The sequence below is a fragment of the Onychomys torridus genome, chromosome 1, assembly GCF_903995425.1.
Source record: "Onychomys torridus chromosome 1, mOncTor1.1, whole genome shotgun sequence".
NCBI classification, from domain to species: Eukaryota; Metazoa; Chordata; class Mammalia; order Rodentia; family Cricetidae; genus Onychomys; species Onychomys torridus.
The window spans coordinates 15,307,871-15,323,534 of record NC_050443.1 but is presented as its reverse complement, the minus strand read 5'-3'; the positions used below and the strand labels follow the sequence as shown (position 1 = coordinate 15,323,534).

The 15,664-nt window shown below is 48.9% G+C and overlaps 1 protein-coding gene across 1 annotated transcript; it reads right to left on the bottom strand.

The window, feature by feature from the left end:
- Window positions 1–849: 849 nt before the first annotated feature.
- On the bottom strand, window positions 850–14,724 carry LOC118576445 (cytochrome P450 2F2). The gene is made up of 10 exons (XM_036176697.1): window positions 14,676–14,724; window positions 13,003–13,193; window positions 12,747–12,909; window positions 10,137–10,286; window positions 5,854–6,014; window positions 5,242–5,418; window positions 4,728–4,869; window positions 3,550–3,737; window positions 2,216–2,357; window positions 850–1,288 (listed from the first exon to the last, which is right to left on the bottom strand). The coding sequence occupies exons 2-10, from the start codon at window positions 13,171–13,173 to the stop codon at window positions 1,107–1,109; spliced, it is 1,476 nt and encodes a 491-aa protein (XP_036032590.1). The 5' UTR covers window positions 13,174–13,193; window positions 14,676–14,724; the 3' UTR covers window positions 850–1,106.
- Window positions 14,725–15,664: the final 940 nt, after the last annotated feature.

Genomic DNA, 15,664 nt, shown 5'->3' with positions numbered 1-15,664 from the left:
ATATGAGTACTGGGACTCGAACCCCATTCCAGCTCTACTCGTTTCTGATACTGTGATCTTGGACAGACCATCTCACCTTTCTGAGTCTCAGTTTGGTCTGTGAACAGGTAACAACAGCACTTCTTTGTTCCATAGGGCCAGTTAAAGGCGTCACTTAGGAAGCACAGTGTAAGTGATTGCAATTGTTTCTCAGGCTCTCTGGCTTCAATCCCACAGGTCCTGCTTGGTATCTCCTCTGATAGCCTTCCCCTCTTTCTTGGTTTCTCTACTTCTCTGTCTTTAGGCCCCCACATCTTTCCAGCTGGTCTCCAGAAAACACTACCCCCAACCCCTTGTTTGCTATACTGGAGACTGGACCAAGAGCATCATCATACATGTGAACAAGATATATATATACACGAGACATAGCTTCACCACTAAAAGCTTAACTAAGAGACAAAGTCGAGTTAAGCTGGTTTTGAACTCAATCTGTAGCTCAAACACGTCTTATGACTTTGCAACACGTGACTCCAGGAGGGGCTTAGGGTAGGTGGAGCTTATGATGGGCGTGTCTCCATCCCTCTCTGCATCCAGACCTCTTCTTCCTCAACATAAAGCAGTGGTTTTCAACCTTCCTAATGCTGTGACCTATTAATACCGCCCCTTATGTTTTGGTGACCTCCAACCATAATTATTTTCGTAACTTCATAACTGTAATTTTGCTGCTGTTATTACTCATAATGTAAATGTCTGATATGCAGATGGTCTTGGGCAACCCCTGTGAAAGGGTCCTTCGACCCCCAGATTGAGAACCACTGCCCTAAAAGGTTTTTCTCTTCTATTAATTCAGCCAAGTCAGATACAAATCTATTGTCAAGATATTTATTAGGAAATGATACAAAAAGCCTGGAAAGGAGTACATTACAGAATAGGTTCTGTGGGCATAATGCATTCCCCCTTTGTCATGCCATTCTTTCCATGAAGACAGGCTTTAAAGACAGGAGGGGTCAAGGACCGATATGTGGCAGGCCCAGGGTTGAGGATGGGAATGTGATCGCGACACTGACGGAGGCCCACGACAGTGAAACCAAAGGGAAGAGGGACAGAACAGTCCCTGGGCACAGACCTCAGCGAACGCGCACACACAACTGGAAAGGCCTCGGCAAATTGCCCAGCCCTGAGCTAAGCGGGGTTAGATCGATGTCCTCAGGCTCCACCAGTGGATGCAACGTGAAGTTTTGCAGAATGGAGGTGAGGTATATGAAGAGCTCCATGCGCGCCAGTGGCTCTCCCAGACACAGTCGACGTCCTGCGTGGGTGGGAGGGCCAAGAGTAGCGGTGAAGTTAGAGTATAAGGCTGCACTCCCACATGCTCAGAGGAAAATATGTGGGTTTGAAGATAACGGTTGGGGATATCACCGACAAAGGCATCCAAGTTTTGGGGGAAATGAAGCCGAAGTAGCTGTCAGTACGAGGGCAATTGTCTGGGTTCAAATCCTGTATTTGAATGTTCCCACAGCTAGGACACAGCTGGGATGCAATCCAGTATGATCTGCCTACAGGGCCTAACTCTCAGCCGCTGCGCCTTCTCAGAGGCAGCAGCTGACTCAAAAAAGACAAGGTAACTTATCTGACATTATACCGCTCATTTTCTCCCTGCTGAGTAAATAGGATTCCCGCCCTTCCCCACCGGGTTCCTCCTCCTGCGCTGACAACCAGGCAAGGTAGAGTTAAGGAAAATCAGAACCAGCCTCGCCATCTAGTGGAGAGTCTGATAATAATCATTCTTAAATTAATTGGCTTCCACCCAGGTGTTACAGGAGCCAAATTGGAAAAGGGAAATCTCTGCACGCAAAGCTAGGAATGATGGGATTGAGAGGGCTTGGAGAGTGGAGTTAGGGTTATGGTTTAAAAGAGTGACTCCAAGGGGGCTGGAGAGATGGCTCAGAGGTTAGGAGCACCGACTGCTCTTCCAGAGGTCCTGAGTTCAATTCCCAGCACCCACGTGGTGGCTCACAACCATCTGTAATGAGATCTGGCGCCCTCTTCTGTATACATAACAAATAAATAAATATATATATTTAAACGGTGGTGCGCCTGTAATCCCAGCACTCAGGAGGCAGAGCCAGGCAGATGTCTGTGAGTTAGAAGCAAGCCTGGGCTACAGAGTGAGTTCCAGGCGCAAAGCTACACAGAGAAACTCTCCAAAAACAAAAAAGTCACTCCCATCTCTTACCAGCCGAAAATGGCATGAAGGCAGGGCTCTTCTTGAAGGCTTGATTGTCATCCAGAAAATGCTCGGGATTGAACTCCCGAGGTGTCTTGAACTGTTCGGAGTCATAGTGCACGGTGTTCAGAAGTGTGATGACATCTGTGCCCTGTGTGGGTGAAGAGGCAGAGTCAATGATGTAGACTCACTGAGCATTGTTTTCAATTTTAATTTTATGTGTATGTATTATATATGTGGGTGCAATGGCCAAGGAAGTCAGAAGAGAGCAGCTGGTTTCCTGGAACTGGAGTTGGTGGCTGTAAGTTACATGGATGCTGGGAATCCAATCTGCGTCCTCTGAGGCAGCCATGGCTCTTAAAATTGCCAAGCCATCTCTCCATTTTGGGATAGGTTTTTTGTTTTTTGTTTTTGTTTTTTTTTGTTTTTGTTTGTTTGTTTTTTTCTCAAACTCCGGTTTCCATGCTGCAAATGGAGTTTATAAGGGCTTGAGAAGGAGGCCGGGATGGGGCACAGACTCCATCCAGGGTTCCCAGAGATAGATGCTAGAAGATATTGCTGAGGTCTGAGAAGTGGGAGGGGCCACCCTTGGCCCTGAGCTTTGGAGAAGCAGATGTAGAATTTCTGAGGGAGGAGTCCTCCAAGAATGGCATTTTGGCACCAGGAGATGTTCAGATGAAGTCCCAGACCCTTGTAACTCTTTAGAGGGGTCCAAGAGAGGGGCTTGAGATAGGGAAGGGATATGGCACTCCAATACCTTCTGGTATGAGATGGAGTTCTGGGAAAGGACTCTGTTTTTTTAAGAATCTAAGCTGGCTAAGCCTCGGTGGTGGCCTATGCTTGTAATTCCAGCATACAGAAGGTGGAGGCAAGAGGATCAGGAGTTCAAGTCTATCCTTAGTCACATAGGGAGCTTGAGGCCAACCTGGGCTACTAGAGACTTTTGCCTCAAAATGTAAAAAACAGAGCTGGACAGATGGCACAGGCGTTAAGCACACGGGCTGCTCTTAAAGAAGACCTGGGTTTGATTCCCAGCACCCACGTGGTGGTGTCCAACCATAATGTAACTCCAGCTCCAGAGAACACAACTTCCTCTTCTGGCCTCCTTGGTCACTGCATGCATATGGTGCACAGACAGACGTTCAGGTAAAATATCTATCCATACACATAAAAATTAAAATTAAAAATTGGAAAAAATGTTAAAAAAATTTTAGAAGCAAGCAACTTCCCACCTCTGCAGCTTTGCATTCTGGGAGCTGGTTGCTAAGGTCAAGGGTACCCCTTAGCCAATTATGAGCCTGAGATACCTCTTCCTAGGTTACCCCACATCGTTTCAGGCACACCTTGGGTATCATGAAGCCGCGGAAAGGCGTGTCCCGAATGACGCGGTGCGGCAGGTTCATGGGGATGACATCTGCAAAGCGTTGTACTTCGTGGATCACTGCGTCTGTGTAAGGCATGTTCACGCGGTCCTCCAGCGACGGCATCCTTGAGCGCCCCACCACACGGTCAATTTCTTCCTGCACGCGAGCTGGAGGTGTGTAGGGGAAGGTAGTGGATGATGGTGTCTGAGGAGTGGCTGGGACCGGAACAGGTTTGTGCGAGTGCCCGGGAAAGGCTCAAATCAAAGCTCCCCTAGCTGTATGTTGTGGCCTGTAATCATTGCACAGGGGTGGGGGTGGGGGGTGGGGGGTGGGGGTGGAGAGTGGGGGACGGGGGTGGGGGTGGGCTGAGGCAGGAAGATAGTTGTGAGTTCTGGCTAGTCTGGTTTTTTTTTTTTTTTTTTTTTTTGGTTTTTGGTTTTTCGAGACAGGGTTTCTCTTTGTAGCTTTGCGCCTTTCCTGGAACTCACTTGGTAGCCCAGGCTGGCCTCGAACTCACAGAGATCCGCCTGGCTCTGCCTCCTGAGTGCTGGGATTAAAGGCCCGCCACCACCGCCCGGCTAGTCTGGGTTTTAAAGCGTTCTTTTTCGAGAGAGGGCAAATGATGGTCGCTGCAGGGGTTTCTGGGTGTGGTCTGTATAGGTAGGCATCAGGGCTACTTGGATCTCAGGATCCTCATTTGATTTCTAAAAGGGCTTTGAGGCTCATGGACCCAGTGGGTGGGCGGTGAGGAAAGGCTAAAGATCTCCCACAAAGCCACGGAGGCACCCAGGAGGTGGAGCCTGGGGAGGGAGGGAGTCACATGTTGTGCTAGAGGTCATGTTGTGCAGGAGAGGTCGGTGTCCTTAGCAAGCCTTGTGGCTGGGGCTCAGGAGTGGGGTTTTGAGAGGACAGAGGGAGCAGGACTCAGAGGCCTGACAGTCACGTGTGTTGTGGGCAGGGCCCAAACTCCACAGGAATGATTTGGAAGAGGATCAACACGCAGGGTGTGTGGCCCCTGAGGGCTATGTAGCTGGGATTAGCCTCTCAGTGGGTTTGTCTAATATGAGAGAGTGTATTAGTAGAGGGCTCTAATAGACCCTCTGCACGGGGAGAAGGGGCGAAGGGACAAAGTGTAGAGACCCTTTGCTGCCGTGTACCTTGCACTTTGGGGTACTTCATGAGAATAAGGAAGGCGTGGCGCATGGTGGTGCCCACGGTCTCCGTGCCACCGAACAGCAGGTTGTGTGTGGTCATCAACAGGGTGTCCATTTGGAAGTGGCTCAGTGGGTCTTTCTTCTCCTGCGGGGGTCGAAGAATGGGGCTGTGAGTCAGGGCCTGGGGGAACCCTATACTTTGGAGCCTGTGTGACCCCCTGGTCTGCTACCGCCACCAGGGGCCAGTTCAGTCCCTCTCTTGAGCAGAGGAGTGTGAAGGGAGAGATAAAAAGCGGCAAGGCCCTTGGTGAACAACTTGGCAAACCACAACAGCTTAATGATTTGTTAATTGGAGGTGGCTCCGGGCAGCAGTCCAGCAGGGCCAGGTGCCACAGCGCCTCTTCGGGGGAACAAGTGCCCAGCTCTGCCCAAGCTGAGATGCCTGCAGATTTGAGGCCCCGATAGCAGAAGGGGTTCAGACCAGCCCAGAGGGAAGATTTTTCCATCTGGAGGCTACCTGCGCCATCTTTGTGAGGAAGCAATCGATGAAGTCCCGGGGAGAGTCGGGATCCAGGGAGTTCTGGTGTTCGCGGACGCTGCGGGCAATGAGCTCTTTCATGCCTCCAAAGTTCCGGAACATGCGTCTGTGCGGCCCAGGCAGCCAGTCCAGGAGACTCGGGAAGACGTTGTACATCTGGGGACCAGAGTTGGAGGGGCTTCGTGAAGCAAGCCACTCAGCAGGGTGTGTGGTTAGGGACTCATGGCTAAGGAAGCTAAGCAGATAAAATAGGTTCTGACCAGGTCTTGGCAGGGGCAGCTAAGTTCTGCAAGGGTGGAAAGAGAGTGGGGATGGGGGGATGGGGGGACTGAGCAACTGGGAGTGGGGTTACAAAGTAAGAGTGGAGTCAGGTCAGGCCAGTTACAGCTCTTCTCTTTGGTTTTACTTATTTTTCTGAGACGTGGTCTGGCTTTTCAGCCCTGCCTGGTGGGGTTCTCTCTATTTAGTCCAGGGTGACCTGGAACTCTGGCAATCCTCCAGTCTCAGTCACCAGCCCCTACAGCTTCGTTCTCCATGGTTGGACCCTGTGGAAACCCCCTACTTGCATCTGGTTGACCTCGGAGTACTGACCTCACCCCAGGGGCTGCTCATTATCTGGAAGTTGTCGTTAATAAATCGGATAATGGTGAGCAGACGCTCATCATCATAGTCGAAGCGGCTTCCAAAGATGACGGAACAGATAATGTTGGACACTGACCGGCTCAGGATAAACACAGGGTCGAAGGGCTTGCCTGACGTGAATAGGAGGAGTGGGTCAGTGTCCAGCTTTGGCAATACAATATTTGCAATAGCTAGGCTAATTATCTGTCACAGTTACCATTTACTCAGCATTCACTGACCCATGACACTGTATCTTGCAGTCCAAAATGCTCACATGAGGCCACTCAGCGTGCAGTATGACAACACTCCCAAAATATTTGGCAATGTCACCCACAACACAGAACTCACTATATCCTGCAGAACAAGAATACTTATAATACAAGGCTGGGCTGCTCTTGGACACATTACACCACCCACAACATAGCACACATATCACTAGGTATCACTGCAAACACTCACTCACTCAACCACCAATAAAGCACAGCCAGTGAGTCTACCAGGGCAGCAGTGACCCCAGGTGGCAGGCTGAGGCTGGAGGATTTAAGTTCAGTTTAGGCTATAGGCTCAAAATTATCTCAAAAAGCAGACAGCTGGGGACTGGAGAGTTGGCTCAGGCAGACTACAGGCTGTTAGCAATTGCCTATAACTACCTCCGGGGTGTCTGACACTTTCTCTGGCCTCTGTGGGCAACCCCCCGCCTCAACACACACGGTTGGCACACATTCACACAGATACATGCACACATAAAAATAAATCCTAAACTGAAAAATAAAATAGACATTTGGTTATAGTAGTTGACATCTGCAATTTCAGCTCTTGGGAGGTGGAGGCAGGAATCAGGAGTTCCAGGTCATCCTCAGCTGCCTAGTGAGTTTGAGGCCACCCTGGGCCTTGTCGCCACAAAAGAAACAAAACAAAACAACACCCAAACCAACCAGACAAACACAACATATGCCAACACAGTTGGCCCACAAACATCTCAAGACACAGTCCCAATGTACTGCCTCATGTCAGCACACAGTGCCATCCGCTTGCCTCACAGCACACAGCAGTAACTCATGGCAGCTCACTGGATAGTGCAGAACACACTGTGATATCACAAGACATACAGCTAGTCCATAGAAAAGGTGACACATAGTAAGTCAACATTGGAGCTCAGCAGATTACACAGCACGGTCCCAGACACAATGCCTGAGGACAGCCTTACCCCAGTATAGACCACAGACATACAGTCTAGCCTCCAATCAGCCAACAGCCAAACAGACTACGGACGGGATACAATAAAAACAACAAGGTCCGATGGTGTAGGCCTCTAACCCCAGCGCCTGGGAAAGCTGAGGCAGGAGGTTCACTATGAGTTCCAGGCCATCAGGAGTTTCTGTTTTAAGACAAACCAACCAACAAAACCCACATTTCAACACAACATCTAAGACAGAAGAGCACAGTCTGGAAAGTAGGATCTGAAGGTGGACTCTTAGTATATATATATTTTTTTCTCTGAACCTCAGTTCTCATCTGTAAAATGGGCTTGGTGACAGTCCCCTCCTCATGGAGCTGCTATGAAGAGTCATATGTAACTAGAAAATCCACAGCTGTTGTGGTAGGTTGAATAATGGACACCATGGGTGTTCATATCCCCAACCCCAGAATCTTACTTTAGATGTGCTATTATTAAGAATTTTGTAATGGGGGGGGGCCTGGGTAGATGGCTCAGTGGTTAGGAATATGTATTGCTCTTGCAGAGGATATGAGTTCAGTTTCAAGTACCTATGTTGGGCAGCTCTCGATAATCTGTTCTTGACTCCAGTGGGATCCAATGCCCCTGGCCTCTTCAGGCAGCTGCACTCACACACACACCTCCCCCAGACACATAATAAAAAAAGATCATAAAAACTTCAAAAATTAATTTTGTAATAGGAAAATTATTGTGAATTATCTGGGTGGACCTCAGTAAAGTCCTTACAAAGAAGAGTTAAGTGGGTCTAAAACAAAATGTGTAGCTAGGTGGTGGTGGCACATGCCTTTAATCCCAGCACTCAGGAGGCAGAGGCAGCTGGATCTCTGATTTCGAGGCCAGCCTGGTGTATGGAGCAAGTTCCAAGACAGTCATGGCTACAAAGAGAAACCTTGTCTTGAAAAATAAAAAGTGTGTTGATTGGGAAAAGGAGGACAAGGAAGAAGAAAGAAAGAAGAGAGGAAAAGAGAAGGAGGGAGGGAGGCAGAGACAGAGAGAGAGACAGAGAGAGACAGAGAGAGAGAGAGAGAGAGAGAGAGAGAGAGAGCATCCTCCTGACCCACTGTTTACTTCAGACCTATAGAACCTTATAAGAGAATGAATCTGGCTATGGTGTCTCACACCTGTAATCAAAGCCCCTGGGAGACTGAGGCAGGAGAACTTCTTATGAGTCTGAGGCCAGCCAGGGTTATGGAGTGACAGCCTAGTTAAAACAAACAAAAACCAAACACAGTATTTGTGTTTTATTAAGCTACTGCATTTGTGACAATTTAAAAAGAATTGAAATTTAATGTTTTTGTTTGTGTGTGATGCAGATGGAGGCCAGAAGACATGCTCTCTTCTTGTGCTAGGTGGGTTTCGGGGATTGAACCCATGCTGTCAGGCTTGGCAGTGAGTGCCTTTGTCTGTTGAGCTATTTCACTGGCCCCACTGCGGTCAGATGTCAGAGCATTAAGAAACCAATCGAAGCCGCTATGATTTCACCTCACACGCAATCCCTTCAGCATCATGGGTGATAGATTCATTACTAATTATTATTTTTTTCCAAAGCCCGGAAGATTTGGAGAGCAGGGGGAAAGGTTGCTATTTTAGCATTCTGCATTTTAGTTTCTTCTTTAAAATGGGGCAGAGAAGGAGACTTCATCGACTTACATAGTTTTTTTTTCCTCCCTCAGGACCTTGCTGTGCAACGAGGACGGGCTTTTACTTCACAGTTCTCTCTCTCTCTCTCAAAAGATTTACTTATTTATTATGTACACAGAAGAAGGCGCCAGATCTCATTACAGATGGTTGTGAGCCACTATGTGGGTGCTGGAATTGAATTCAGGACCTCTGGAAGAGCAAGTCAGTGCTCTTAACCTCTGAGCCGTCTCTCCAATCCTTCACAATTCTCTTGTCTCAGCCTTCTGAGTGCTAATGAATTTGCAGAGATGACCATACCCAAGGATCTTGGAGCCACAGGCAACTGTGACTTTGTTTGAACTTTGTAGTGCTGAGATGGAACTGAGGTCTTGGGCATACTAGGAAAGTACTTCACCCCTGTACCAAGTCCCCACCCCCTCACTGGGGGATTCTAGGCAGGGGCTCTACCACTGAGCCACACCCCAGCCCCTCACTGGGGGATTCTAGGCAGGGGCTCTACCACTGAGCCACACCCCAGCCCCTCACTGGAGGATTCTAGGCAGGGGCTCTACCACTGAGCCACACCCCCACCCCCTCACTGGGGGATTCTAGGCAGGTGCTTGACCACAGAGCCATACCCCAACCCCTCACTGGGGGAGTCTAGGCAGGGGCTCTACCACTGAGCCACACCCCCAGCCCCTCACTGGGGGATTCTAGGCAGGGGCTCTACCACTGAGCCACACCCCAGCCCCTCACTGGGGGATTCTAGGCAGGGGCTCTACCACTGAGACACACCCCAGCCCCTCACTGGGGGATTCTAGGCAGGGGCTCTACCACTGAGCTACACCCCTAGTTCTGTAGTGGTTGTGTTTTCTTTTCTTTTCTGGGGTTACAGATATGCACTACCACAGGTTTAGTTGTGGTGATATTTTTCCCCAACATTTTAAATTAGATTTATTCATTTTGTGTGTGAGTGTTTTGCCTGAGTGTATGTATATGCACCATATGCATACTTGATGCCTGTGGAAGTCAGAAGATGGCATTGCATTCCCTGGAATGGGAGTTATAGATGGTGGTGAACTACCATGTGGGTGCTGAGAATTGAACTCGGGTCCTTTGCAAGAACAACTGGTCCTAATAGTTGGGCCACCTCTCTAGCTCTGTGGTGAGTTGTTGAGAATGGCATCAGCATTACCCACTAGAAATAAACAAGCTGGGTTCTGAACACTACAGGTAACACAGCAGAGCTGTGATCATAATGCAAGCCTCGGAGACTCCCATGCCCATTAATCTCCAAGAGGGATAGTGCCCACTATGGGCAGAGTGAGAGGCCTCCAAGACCCTGGCCCTGGAGCCCATAGGGTAGGATGGATGTGATTTCAGGGTGTGGTCTGACCTTCTGTTTTCCGTAGCACCTCCAGCAGGAAGCTGCCCTCTTCCAGGATCCGCTCCTCAATGCTCCTTTTTCCCATCCCAAAGTTCCGTAAGATTTGGACTGAGAACCTTCTGAGGACCTTCCAGCGTTCTCCATTGGAGAAGGCGATGCCTGGGAAGAAGAAGAAGGAGGAGGAGGAGGAAGAGGAGGAGGAGGAGGAGGATTCCAAACTCAAGTGCTAACTAACCCATCCTGAACCGCTAACCCGAATTATCTTTTCCTCATGGCCTGCTGGGAAGAGGATTCAGTTTAGACTCTCATTTCCCCTGATTCTTCCAGCAAACCCTTCCTGACCCTCGGGTCTGGGCCAGGTGCCTCCTTTGGGTTCTGCAGGACTCTGGACTTTGATCACCGTGCCTCCATATTCCCCTGTAAAGACCAGGTCACTTTGGGCTATCAGAAAGGCAGTGTGAAGAACTGTGTTTCGTGCCACTGTATTGTTGCCAGACCTTGCTGATGATTGCTTATTGATTACTGAGTGCACAAATAAGAGATAAGTGAGGAAAATAAACACCAGGATACTGGGAACTCACCCCAGAACAAGCCTGATCGCTCAGCTTTTGCACAACCCTTTGCAGAAGCCAGTCCTCTCCCCAGCTTTTTGAGTTTGGGTACTAGGATTGATTGAAGCAAGGGCAACACAGACGTCAGGAAGGTACTCTGTTACTGAGCCACATCTCAAACACCCCTTTTACTTTTGCTCTTGACAGTGTTCTTTTAGGTAGCCCTGCCTGGCCTGGAACTCATCATGTAGACCAGGCTGGCCTTGAACTCGTGAAGGCTCCTACGCTTCTGCTCACCCAGTGCTGGGATTACAAGTGTGTGCTACTATGCCTCGCTCTCTTTTTACTTTTGTTATTAATGGTTGTTACATTTATTTATTTGTGTGTATGTGTGTGTATGAGTGTGGGTACACATGTGCCATGGAGGCCAGAGAATAGCTTTGCAGGCATCAGTTTTCTTTTTCTTTCTTTTTTCTAAAGATTTATTTTTATGTATACAGAAGAGGGCGCCAGACCTCATCACAGATGGTTGTGAGCCACCATGTGGGTGCTGGGAATTGAACTCAGGACCTTTGGAAGAGCAGCCAGTGCTCTTAACCTCTGAGCCATCTCTCCAGCCCCCAGTTTTCTTTTTCACTTCTCTTTTTTTTGGGGGGGGGATTTTCAAGACAGGATTTCTCTGTGTAGCCCTGGCTGTCCTAGAACTCACTTTATAGCCCAGGCTAGCCTTGAACTCACAGAGATCTGCCTGCCTCTGCCTCCCGAGTGCTGGGATTAAAGGTGTGCGCCACCACCGCTCAGTTTAGTTTTCTCTTTCTACCATGTGGGCTCCAGGGATTGAACTCAAGTAGTCAGGCTTAGCAGCAAGCACCCTTACCATCTCACTGGCCTCATATTTATTATTATTATTATTATTATTATTATTATTATTATTATTGATATCAGTGGTCTTCCTCAGTCACCCTCCTCAGCTGTTTATTGAGGCTGTGCCTCTCATTTGAGCCTAGAGTCTACCAACCCAGTTAGTCTAGCTATCTAGCTCTGGGGATCCCTTGTCTCTGCCTCTCACATGCTGGGATTACAGATAGTATCCATGCCCACTTGGCATTACGTGAATGCTGGGGAATCCGAACTCTGAACCTCAAGCTTCTGCAGCAAGTGCTTTATCCTCACAGTCAGCTCCCCAACCCTAGGACACTTTCATCCCCTCTTGACCTGACTAGTCATCTTCATCGTTAAGGTATCAGTTAGGAGGACCTCTGGGGCAGGAATTCCTCCTTGGCTGGGTCAGGCACTTCCTTTGGGTTCCTGCAGCTCCCCAACTCAGTTCTGACCGAGCTGATCCCAGCACAGACTCATGATGGCCCGTGTTTCTCATTGAACTAGGAATCATGGGATAAAGTCTCGGATTTCTTTAGAGAAAAACACAGATTCTTTTTTACATAGTCAAGAATTAGCTGTTGAAGAAGAGAGAAGAAGATGAGGGAGGAGGGACCAGGGTAAGGAGATGGCTTGGTGGGTAAGGTGCTTGCCACACAAGCATGGGGCCCTGAGTTCTATGCTCCGCACCCATGTTTGCTGGGTGTGACCATGACTGCATTCCCAGTGCAGGGGCATGGAGATAGGCAGAGACAGACCCTGTCTCAAACAACATGCAAACAAACACCCCCTCCTCCAAATGTGATGGGATTTGAAGCGGAGAACATGGAGTTAGACCTGATAGGGATTGGGGCTGGGTTGAGCTAGACAGGCTGGGACAAAGGTCAGTACTTGGCTGCTGGACTGAGTGGAAATTTGAAGCTGTGGTTGAGACAGAATAAGGATCGGGGTGAGTTTGGGGTTGGACCAAGCAGACATGGAGGTTGACATGGCTATTCAGTCCAATGTGGGAGTGGGAGTTGAAGCGGGGTAGATCCCACTCTCCCCTCGGGATCGCTCGTCTGCCTCCTTCATGAGGCCATTAGTGAGATCTGCAGCTCGGAATGTCATCGAGATGACAGTCTCTCACACTTGTTCCATTCCTAGATATGCAAGAGACTAGGGGACGGAGCGGATGGGGCAGGCTTACCATTGCCTTTGGTGAAGTTGAAGAAGACAGGGTAGGAGCCACGGCCACTGAACTCCTCCCCTTTGTCCACAAGAGCCTCCTTCACGGTTTGGTATCCGCTGAGGACCACCACTCGCCTGGGCCCCAGGTACACCGTGTACACGGACCCATACTTCTTACTTAGCTGAAGGTAGAAGAGAGAGTTCACTGGGGGCTTGGTGGTCATAGGGCCCCTTTCCCTCCCCATTGCCCTTTACCAAAGGCAAGTCCCCTGCACCTTGGTGAGGGAGGTCAGCAAGTCTTGGGAGCGCAGCTGCAGCAGGTTTCCCAGGATGGGGAGAGGTTTGGGCCCTGGAGGCAGCTGGCCCTTGCCCCATGAGGTGAAGGTCAGGGATAGAGAGATGACGGCCAGGAGGAGAAGCAAGATGGCTGTGCTCACACCATCCATGCTGAAGGCCACTGCAGTGCCTGGGGCTGGGGGGAGGGAGATGGAGAGTGTGGAATGCCTCTACTCACATTCCTCTGCAGTGTTCCTCCCCTGGGTCCAGGCTTTGAGGGGAGTGGAGAGAAGGAGATGCAGAGTGAGGTCAGAGGCCAAGAGGGAGAGGAGGAAGGAAGAAAAAGGGAGAGGGTGTGCGAGGACACAGACAGATCGCCAAAATGTAAACATGAGAAAGGAATTTGGAGACAGGTAATGAAATGGGAAACAGTGGAATCCACGTCTCTTCAGTTTGTGTAGCTGTATTATCTATCCACCTACCAATATATTATCTATTATCTATCAATAATCTATCATCTGATATCTATCTGTCTGTTTGTCTGTCTATCTATCTATCTATCTATCATCTGTCTATATATATATATATATATATATATATATATATATATATATATATATATTTTTTTTTTTTTTTTTTTTGGAGCTGAGGATTGAACCCAGGGCCTTGCACTTGCTAGGCAAGTGCTCTACCACTGAGCTAAATCCCCAACCCATATCTGTCTATCTTAAACCATCTATCCAAAGCACTGACTCTCACAAAGCGAAATAATAAAAGATAGACACACAGATGGGTACAGATGAATGAAGACCTAGAGATAATGTTACAGGAGAGAGCTGGCAGATGAGAGAGAAAGAGAGAGGGAGGGGGGGAGAAGGGGAGAAGGTGCGGAGAGGGGGAGAGGGGGGGAGAGAGAGAGAGAGAGAGAGAGAGAGAGAGAGAGAGAAACAGACAGACAGACAGACACACACACACTTTTTTTTTTTTTTTTTTTTGCTAGTCTATGAAGACAGGCTCTCACACTGTGGCCCATGCCAGCTTCTGATCCATGCCAGTCCTCCAGCCCCAGCCTCTGAGTGCTGGGATTGCAGGCATGTGCCGCTTGCTATACCTAGTTCAGAGATGCATACCAAGAAACAGAGACAGGCCAAACATTGCTGCATGCCTGCAATCTGGCACTGGGTTTGAGGCAAAAGCAGGAAGAAGGTTTGAGGCTAGCCCCTTATCTAATATAGTGGGTTTTCAGTCAGTCAAGGGCTGTACCTGAAAACCCTGTCTCAAAAACAAAAACAGAAACAAAACAACCCCTTCAAGTAAAAACAATAACCCCCAAACAAACTAGCTCAAACCAACCCAGACAACGAGAACAGAAACAACAACAACAAAAATAAACGGAAAAACCTGCAGCCACCCAGAGATAGATACTGTAAAATAAAGGCTCCTAAAGGACATATATTAAAACCACACACATGATATCGCTGTTTGTCAAGTTAAGAAGAAGAAAAAATGGGAAATAAAATGGAGGGATGGGCAGGAGAAAGAGTGAGAGCCCTGGTCCTAAGATGGGCCAAAGAAGGACAGACGGCACGGTAGACACTGCTGAGAGTCAGGAAAGTCCCAGAAGAGATCCTCAGAGACAAGTCAGCACCCTCTCTTGGGAGCTGCCCCTCACCTGTGTCTTCTGTAAGAATGTTCTGAGCCCTTGTGTGTTCTGGAGTGTGTGCGTGGGGGGGGGCATCTGCTCTTAAGTTGTCCATTTCCACGCCCCTCCTCTACCCTGCCCCCTTTCCTGGTTCTTCCAGTGAGCTTAATCCCCTCCTACCATCCCATCCTACCTTTCCTGTAGACCCTGGGCTCTCAGCCAGCTGGCATGGTGGGGTGAGTGGGGCCCACACCTCGAGAACCCTCTGTCACTTGACTGGGGCCTCTTGGCCCTAAGGCTGCCCTTAAATCTCCCCCATGTGACCAGTGTCTGCTATTTGCCTTGGAATAGGGCAAAAGCTTCTCAACTCTGGGCCTGGTTCTTGACGAGGAGGTGGGGTTATGGGGTGTTGGCCAAGAAAATAATGGGCCAGGGAGGCAGTGTTGTGGATCCAGTACTGGATTGAGTCCTATTTTGGGCTCTTCTGGTCTCTGTTTCTAGGTTCAAGTCCAGTTTTGCCAGCCCAGCCAAGAGGCCTTACATAAGACCCGTTCCCTTCCGGTAGAGTCCTCATTTCACTGGACTCTCCGTGTGACCCTCCACGTCCTGTGGTTGGTCTCTGAAATTCTCCGTGAATTTCATTCTGTCTCTCTCAGTCTCATGATACAGGATCCTAAAAGACATGTATTAAAATGACACACATGATATTGCTGTTTGTCAAATCAAAAAAAGGAAATGAAATAGAGAATAAGAAGGAAAGATGGGTACATTAAGGCCGAGGGTCTGGAAGCCCTTTGGAAGTGTACATCACTTTGCTGTCCTTGGGTGGGTGGTGGTGGGAGAGGAGGCACTTGGAGGTTCCCTTTCTCTTTAAGATTTATTTTTAAATTTTAATTATGTGTATGAATGTGGTATATGCATGTGAGTACAGTTGCCCACAGAAGTCAGAAGAGGGCGTTAGATCCCCTGGAGCTGGAGTTATAGGCAGTTGGGAGCTGCCAGATATGACTGCTGGAACC